General features: G+C 37.4%; 1 protein-coding gene across 1 annotated transcript; it reads left to right on the top strand.

Annotated features, from left to right (window-relative positions):
* The first annotated feature begins 3,035 nt into the window (after positions 1-3,035).
* Positions 3,036-8,527, top strand: LOC111801586 (proteasome subunit alpha type-5-like). Its single transcript, XM_023685614.1, has 10 exons — positions 3,036-3,098; positions 3,703-3,749; positions 3,844-3,925; positions 4,138-4,218; positions 4,498-4,611; positions 4,698-4,799; positions 5,251-5,309; positions 6,880-6,982; positions 7,997-8,062; positions 8,155-8,527. Exons 2-10 carry the CDS (start codon positions 3,736-3,738, stop codon positions 8,245-8,247), a joined length of 714 nt encoding a protein of 237 aa, XP_023541382.1. The 5' UTR covers positions 3,036-3,098; positions 3,703-3,735; the 3' UTR covers positions 8,248-8,527.
* Positions 8,528-9,192: the final 665 nt, after the last annotated feature.

Raw genomic sequence — 9,192 nt, forward strand, 5'->3', positions numbered from 1 at the left:
GAGCTCTCTCTCTCTCTCCATGCTCATAGTGAGGCTGAATAGGGGCTGAAGCTTGTTCTCCTTCAAGATCTACAGGAATCCGCTGATTCACAGTGATCTTTTCTTCTCATGTCCAACCAAGTCTGATTTTCGTCAAAGATTACATCACGACTTACCACCACCTTCTTTGTCAAAGGATCATAGAGCTTGTACGCCTTAGAAGTCTCGCTTACTCCAAGGAACACACACTTCAAACTCTTGTCCTCAAGTTTCTTCCTTTTCTCATCAGGAACGTGTGCATATGCTATGCACCCAAAGATTCTAAAGTGGTCTACTGCAGGTTTCCTTCCGCTTCATGCTTCTTGTGGAGTCATATATATATCTCTAAGAGAAAAAGTAGGGCTCCGGTTGAGAATGTGAACGGACCACACGACAGCTTTTGGCCAGAATTCCTTCGGGACTTCTCCTTTATTTAGTAAACTTCGAACCATGTGTGAGAATGATCCTGTTTTTCCTTTCGGCCACACCATTTTGTTGTGGTATATATGCGGCTGTTAGCTGCCTCCTTATGCCCTTCTCTTCACAAAATTTAATAAACTCATTCGAGCAGAACTCTCCACCTCTGTCAGTTCTTAAAGCCTTGACTCTTTTTCCAGTTTCCATCTTCATAGGAGCACAAATTTTTTTTGAAGCATTCAAAGGCTTCTGATTTGGCGTGCAAGAAATAAGTCCATGTTTTTCGACTAAAATCATCGATGAGGGTCATGAAATATTTCTGGTCACCATTTGATGCTGGAGAGATGGGACCACATATGTCTGAATGAATCAACTCCAAAATTGCTTGAGCTCTTCTTGATTTTTTGGATGGAAAAGAATTTCTTTCATGTTTGGCTACTACACAGACCTCGCAAATTTCTGTTGGAGTAGTAATATCTGGCAACCCAGTTACCATCTTCTTTGAAGACAACGTCTTTAATCCTTTGAAGTGTAGATGACCATACCTAAAATGCCAAAGCCAGGTGATATCTTCTTTCTTCACCATCAAACTTTTGGCAACGATATTTAACGTCAACGGATATAGACGGTTGGTGGTCATCTTCATCTTAGCAATCGATCCTCTTTTGGAGTCATAAATCTCACATTCATCATTTTGGAATGTGATCACATCCCCTTTTTCTTGTAACTAACCGATACTGAGTAAGTTGACCTTCAAATCAGGAATGTAAAATACATTAGAAATACTCTACAAAGTCATTTCTAGTCTTGATATCTACGGTTCCTTTCCCCATCACTTGGATAGTTGAATTGTTGCCAAGAGAAACCGTAGTATGAAAATTTTCATCCAGAGTTGAGAATAATTCCTTACAACCTGTCATATGGTTGCTGCATCCAGAGTCTACGACCCATACACCTTGATCTGCAACCTTCATAGCATGGAATGACATTAATAATGTTTCTTCTTCTCTTCTCTCCACAAAATTGGATTGATCTCTTTTCTCCTTTTGAAGCCTGGTATAGCATTCATTTTTGTAATGTCCAAGGCGTCTACATCTGTAGCATTTCACCTTAGACTTGTCAAAGTGTTTCTTACCTTTGTTGTCATAATCGTTTCTGACTAGATCTGCTGACCTGCCAACATCTCCACTTCTTTCTCGACTGCCTCTCCCACGACCTCTGCCTCTTCTTTGCCCTCTACCTCTAGGGCTTGAAGATTCACCTGGTGTGGATATTTTTAAGGCTGTCATCTCCTCTATTGCACTTGTACGATTGAGCCTCTGCTCATGTACTAACAGGGAGCTTTGGAGTTCATCTATTTGCATCTCTTCGACATTGTTTGCTTCTTCGATAGAACATACAATGTAATCGAACTTTGGAGTTAGTGATCGCAAAATCTTTTCTACGACCGCAACCTCCGTGATTGAACCACCATGCATCCTCATTTTACTTGCAAGACTTATAACCTTGCCAATATAATCATTCACCGTTTCTCCCTTTTGCATTTGGAGAATTTCAAAGTCTCTTCTGACGGCTTGTAGTTGAGCACGTTTTACTCTCGTTGAGCCTTGATACTTCCTCCTCATAGAATCCCAAATTTCCTTGGATGTCTTCTTCTGAAGCATTGTTTCCAAGATAGTCCTATCAATGATGGACTGAAATAAATAGTTCTTGACCTTCAGGTCCTTCAACTTCGATGCTGCCAACAGTTGCTGTTGACCAGCTGAGAGTACCTCGCCTTCATTTGGCTCTTCATAACCCGTCTCCACCATATCAAAAAACTCCTTTGATCTGAGAAAATTTTCCATCAACATCGCCTAATGATCATAGTGACCATCGAACCTTGGGATGGCGGGCTGAACGTAGCTCTCAACTTGTTTTTCTGCTGCCATTCTTGCTGCTGCAAGATCGCTCTGATACCAGTTGTTGGTGACAACAAAAATTGAAGTGAAATTGAGAGGAGGAGTGATTTGAATGATTGGAAAGGGAGGTCATTTTATAGGACGAGATTTCATTGCTTCCCGAAATTGGTTGGGATTTCTGTGGATGAAATTGCTTTCACCTCCTCTAACTAAATTTGTTAAACAAATTACTACTTTTTCTATCTTTATAAATATATCTACTAGTGTCCCTTCAACAAATCATTTGACCCTCGGTCAAGATTTGGTTGAAAACCTTCGATTTACGACTGGGTTGGAATGCTTTGACCTTCCCTACTTGCTTCGCCTCAATTGAGACTAGTTTCTAACTATGAATCTCGAGATTGATGTTTCTCGTGTCCTCGAGTGTTTTCCTCTTTCATTTATAATAAATGTCAATAAAAGATATATATATTATATATATTAAGTTTAATTGGAAAAAAATGAATGATAATTTGATAAGAAAAATCTCCAAACTTTTTAAAACGTTATATTGGGCTTGGGCCATACAAGCCCACGTCATATGGTCCGTTTAATTTTTGGGCTGAGCCATGATCTTACGAACCGGGTCAGAAATGGCTGAACCGGAAACCCATAAAACCCGCCCCCTCGTCTTGCTTGGCAAGAAAGGGTCTGATTAAACCTCAACACAAAAGACTGAAGTTTCTTCTTCTTCTTCTTCTTCTTCTTCTTCTTCCTTTGTAGGCAAGTAGATCTCCATTTTCTTTAGTTTTCATCGCTGAAAATTAGATTTTGGTGCTGAGTTTATCTTGCTCCTGCTTTTGAAATGTTCTAATTTCTCTGTTTTTCCGCAGAATCTAGACGAATTTCTTCCATTGAACCGCAAAATGTTTCTGACCAGGTAATCTAGTGCGTTTTTTTTTTTAAACTGCTTTCCCCCTTATTTTTTCCAGCTTGGTTCGACGGCAATTGGTTTGAAAACGAAGGAAGGCGTTGTGCTGGCGGTTGAAAAACGTATTACATCTCCACTACTGGTCTGCCCCTTTTCCTTAAGAATGTCTAAGTTTGTATATAACCCAAGGAGTTGTTATTTGTGGTTAATTTCATATATTTTCATGTTTAGCTCAAGTCAAATGCCGGGCAGTCGATATTGAAAAGAACGTTATTATCTGCTTTAACTGATACTTAGTTATTGATCCATTATCTGTTTGTATTTTGAGAGCCTTTCCTTTTTGGTTCTNAGTAGATCTCCATTTTCTTTAGTTTTCATCGCTGAAAATTAGATTTTGGTGCTGAGTTTATCTTGCTCCTGCTTTTGAAATGTTCTAATTTCTCTGTTTTTCCGCAGAATCTAGACGAATTTCTTCCATTGAACCGCAAAATGTTTCTGACCAGGTAATCTAGTGCGTTTTTTTTTTTTTCTTTCCTCTTGTTGTGTTGTTTCTATTGTTTGATTTTTCGGTCTCTCCTTTTATGTGGATTTTTTCAGGACTGAATATGATAGAGGTGTGAATACTTTCTCTCCTGAAGGACGATTGTTCCAGGTTGAGTACGCGATTGAGGCTATTAAGGTATTCTATCCTTTTCTTCCTCTTCGCTATCACAGTTCTTAGTTATTTTGATTGAATTTATAAAATGTTTATGAGATTAGGCGAAGATTGGTAAGTTGAGTGACAGGACACGAGCATAATTTGCTCCACGTTTTTTTTTTTTTTTTTTTTTTTTTTTTTTTTTTTNTTGTTTATTTTATCTAGTCAACTGCTTTCCCCCTTATTTTTTCCAGCTTGGTTCGACGGCAATTGGTTTGAAAACGAAGGAAGGCGTTGTGCTGGCGGTTGAAAAACGTATTACATCTCCACTACTGGTCTGCCCCTTTTCCTTAAGAATGTCTAAGTTTGTATATAACCCAAGGAGTTGTTATTTGTGGTTAATTTCATATATTTTCATGTTTAGCTCAAGTCAAATGCCGGGCAGTCGATATTGAAAAGAACGTTATTATCTGCTTTAACTGATACTTAGTTATTGATCCATTATCTGTTTGTATTTTGAGAGCCTTTCCTTTTTGGTTCTTGTTCTTGAATTGTAATATTGAGCTTAGGCACCATTTTTTATTTTTATAATTTTTGTTGAAACTCTTATTTAGGAACCAAGTAGCGTGGAAAAGATCATGGAAATTGATGAGCATTTAGGATGTGCGATGAGTGGATTGATTGCTGATGCTCACACACTTGTTGAGCATGCTCGAGTTGAGACCCAGGTGCTGTTGTTGATGACTTGCCTTGCATCTATTGTTGATATCTTTTCAAAGACAAACTATTGAATTTTGAATTTCATGTTCTGTAGAACCATCGGTTCTCATATGGTGAGGCAATGACTGTGGAGTCTACAACACAAGCTCTTTGTGATCTAGCCCTAAGATTTGGCGAAGGCGACGAGGAGTCCATGGTTATTACCCATCTACTTTTTCTATTCATTTACCCTATCTATGCTCCACTTCCTGTTAAGTTATTTGCTCCAGTAAACTGGCTTTATAATGGCAATGGATTAACACCATTTATTTGGTTACTTAGCATCCTCTAAAATATAACCTTCATATGTAATATTTGATTAGGGAATTATTTCATGCTCTCTTTACAGATGTCAAAGTTGAGTTTGTGCATTACTGACATTCTGATGTTGTCCATATGAATATATTTAGATATTACTATATTTTTCCTATTATTACTTTGAAATGGAGTTGATATTGAGTCCTAGTAACAAGTAGGAGGGCTGTATTCCGCATAATCATCCTCCGTTGTTCTATAGAATTTGATGCCTTTTATTTTCTGTGTTTAAAATAATAGATGGTGTTAGTATTTCAAATTTTCACTTGCTTACACATTTTTTCTCTATACAGTCTCGACCATTTGGTGTAGCTCTTCTTATTGCCGGCCATGATGAGAAGGGGCCCAGCTTGTAAGTTTTTACCACTGATAAAGAGTAAACTGATTTATGTGATTAGTTGTTCTCTGCATTCTGTACTTTGCACTTTTTTTGCATCATTCCATTGGCATGGCATGGAAAAGAGGTTATATCATTTTATTTAAGAATAAAATCCTCCATTGTTGGGTACTTTTATCATTGAGATAATTCATACTTCTACTAGTTGTGCACCCAGGAAAAAAAAGTTAAAATCGCTACTGTTGAAATTTATGTGATACTGCTTGATTAGCTCCATTCAAATCTTTTAAATGAGGGACTTGTAGTGTAGACAAACGGTAAGTCGAAGAATTAAATGGTCATCCCCAACCCTAATGACACAGGTGATTACAAATTGATAAGATTCTAATGAGAGAAAAATCAAGAAAAAGATAACATCTCAGTACTACACTTTGGTAACGTAAATTCAAAGGGACTGCATAATATTCACTTTATCATTTTTGTTCTAAAGATCCTCATTTTTCTCTTCAAATCACAGTCAAAATAGCCAAGATAGACTCATACCATTTGTGAGATCCCACCTCGGTTGTAGAGGGAACGAAGTATTCCTTATAAGGATGTGGAAATCTCTCCCTTTTAGACGTGTTTTCAAACCTTGAGGGGAAGCCCAGAAGGGAAAACCCAAAAAGGACAATATCTGCCAGCAGTGAGCTTGGGCTTTTACATTTTTCCTTCAAAACAAGAACCAAATGGCAGTTAGAGCAAAAATAATTTATATGGTAGGTGAAGCATTGTTAGTGCACCCACCTACATGGGACAAAGTTGTAAGGCTGTACTGAATAATAAAGGACTTAGAGAGAATGAGTTCATTCCATAGTGGTTCCCTTCTTAAGTTATAATGTCTTTACAGTAGAGTCAAACTCGTGTTGTGAGATTAGTATAGGTGCGTGCAAGTTGGTTTAGGACACTCTGAGCATTAAAAAAGGGTTGTACTGTAATTAGGGATGTGTCAGTTTATAGTTGGTTTAGGTGAATGTTTTTGGGACATTCTGGTGGTTACAACTAGAAAGAAGACATTGCGGTGTTTCTTATAATAATAATATAAAAATAAAATTAAGGTTTTCAATAAGAACACCCACTTCAATGATTCTCCTTTGCATTGCTTCTGGATTTATTTCTTTTCATGATTATCCCCTTTGCATGATTATTGTTGTTTTACCAATTCTTAAGCGCTATATTCTATTTTTTACTGGTTTCTATCTCATGAATGCATCTTCTAGCTTTATGAACTGAGATTCCATTTGACACTCATACATCTAATTTTAAGTGCTTCTGTGGCACTGCATTCATATACTCTTTAATGTCTAATAGCATTTTTAAACAATTTATTTATTACTTTATTGCATCATAAATGCAATATTCAATGTAGTGTTCATTTTTATTTCTGTAGAATATCTGTGATAGCATGGTATATTATTTTAAAGTTCATACCAGAACTTCGTGCATCATCAGGAATATGCATTATAGATACACTAAAATTTCCTCTGGAATTGGCAAAATAATGTTTTCCCCCTCAGTTCTTAACCTGAGAATCTGTGGTATGCAGATTCTACACTGATCCATCCGGCACTTTCTGGCAATGCAATGCTAAAGCTATCGGTTCAGGTTCTGAAGGTGCAGATAGCTCTCTGCAAGAGCAATACAACAAGGTATGTTTTCTACATGTCAGATATTATTGCTGAATGCTATGGTGGCTTGTAGCATGTAGTAGACCGACCTTTCGTTTTTCATCTATTGTCAAAAACCTAGACAGATGAAGAACATCCCAAACCCATATATTTTTTGTCCAATCATACAATTTGGGTAGCTCAACTTGGACAAAATTTTATAAACATACGTGGTTACTAAGACTAAGAATGGCGTTTTATTTACAAGCAATATGTGGTGAGCTATGATGACGTTTTATCTACATCCCACATTGGTTGGGGACACACTCCCACATTGGTTGGGGAGGAGAACGAAACACCATTTATAAGGGTGTGGAAACCTTTTTCTAGCAGACGCGTTTTAAAGCCTTGAGGAGGGGAAGTTGGAAAGGGAAAGCCCAAAGAAAACAATATCTGCTAGCGGTGGACTTGAGCCGTTAGAAATGGTATCAGTGCCAGACACCGGATTATGTGCCAGCGAGGAGGCTGTTCCTCAAAGGGGGTAGATATGAGGCGGTGTGCTAATAAGGATGTTGGGCTCCGAAGGGGGGTGGACATATCATCGATAGGAGAAAGGAACGAGTGTCAACGAGGACGTTGGGCCCCGAAAGGGGGTGGATTGTGAGAATCCCACATTGGTTGGGGAGGAGAACGAAACACCCTTTATAAGGGTGTGTAAACCTTTCCCTAGCAGACGCGTAGCCTTGAGATATATATATAATATAGGTAAATATATGTATATATAATATTTACAAGCAAAATGAGATATGACTAATTCTCTCGTACTTTGAATATTAAACGAACATTCCTTGCATTCCTTATTATTATTATTGTTATTATTTTTTTGGATAAATCTGACCATTTTCCTCTAACCACCAATGGGTTCCAACAACGTTTAAAACTTTTACACACATGTTTAAGCACTTTAAATCTCCGTTTTTGCCACAGATGTAAAATGGATTTATAGGGTATTTGTTCAATTGCTACAAACACCAATATCACCTCCATTGATTGCAGGACCTAACTCTTCTAGAAGCTGAAACCATAGCCCTTTCCATTCTCAAGCAAGTTATGGAAGAGAAGGTAAATAGTAAATAGTGCTTTTGTAATCCTGTTTGTGCAATATAATTCTAACACCATCTTTCGCCATCAAATCTGTGCCCCTCTGATCACAGGTGACTCCGAACAACGTTGATATTGCGAAGGTGGCTCCGACATACCATCTATACACCCCTGCCGAGGTCGAGGCAGTCATTAGCAGGCTATGAGAGGTTCTTTCCAAGATCCTCCGAACTGCTGTCATGTTCCTTGTCACTTGCATGTAGTTGTACTCTTCTTTGTCTGGTGAGGGAGAATCTCAGGTTTTCAGCTACTTTACGAACTTTCGGTGCATCGTTTTACTGATAGCTTACAGATTAATTATGGGACATTCTTGATGGTTTATTAGATGAACATGATTCTGATGCGCCATTTTGTTCCAAGACGTGAGAATGAATACCTTCCAACAGGAGACATTCTAGTTACCAGCAAGCAAATTTATTGTCCCTACACTTCCTCGTCCTTGTTCATTTAAAGCAGTTAAAATTTCCCCTCATTTTTTTACCCTTTTTTTTTTTTCGAATTTTTGAATTAAAATTTCTCATTTTGAATTACCGAAAGGAAAACTACATGAACTTTGTCCTTTTTCTTTGTGCAAAATTGAATGCCTTGCAACATTTTTTTTTTTTTTTGTTAGTATAGTGTGGGTTACACCACATGCATGTTATGAAAGTCTTTAAAACTATGCTTTTATTTGAGATTCCCATGGAAAACTTTAAGACATAAATGATAAAATTAATCCTTGATTTTGTAAAATTCCGTTCTTAGTTCAAACAAAAAACAATACTCATAAAAAGAATGGAAGAACTTGTTGTGGAAAAACTCCGTCCTGACTCTGATGGTTTTCATAGCAAATATCAGCTCTTGTTAAGGATGTTCTCGTGTAAAATAGTGTTCGGAGAATATTGAGTATTAAAAATTCGACTCAATTTGCTAAAATTTTAGATAGACTTGGGCTTTTTATTCTATGCATGTTTACGTCATTTAAAGTGCAAAACGAAAACATGTATGTTGCGAACTCATCCATTTTAATATAACACATCATAGTGCATCGTGACATCTCATACATTACATAGTTTAGTGTGACATAGAATAACATTTCATTCATACCATGA

This window comes from Cucurbita pepo, chromosome LG09 (assembly GCF_002806865.2).
Source record: "Cucurbita pepo subsp. pepo cultivar mu-cu-16 chromosome LG09, ASM280686v2, whole genome shotgun sequence".
Taxonomy (NCBI): domain Eukaryota; kingdom Viridiplantae; phylum Streptophyta; class Magnoliopsida; order Cucurbitales; family Cucurbitaceae; genus Cucurbita; species Cucurbita pepo.

What these genes read in the sequence shown, in the direction of transcription:
- LOC111801586 (XM_023685614.1), top strand. An exon ending in ATGCTCGAGTTGAGACCCAG is followed by an intron (nt 4,612 to 4,697) that starts GTGCTGTTGTTG and finishes CATGTTCTGTAG; the next exon opens with AACCATCGGTTCTCATATGG. An exon ending in GATGAGAAGGGGCCCAGCTT is followed by an intron (nt 5,310 to 6,879) that starts GTAAGTTTTTAC and finishes TGTGGTATGCAG; the next exon opens with ATTCTACACTGATCCATCCG.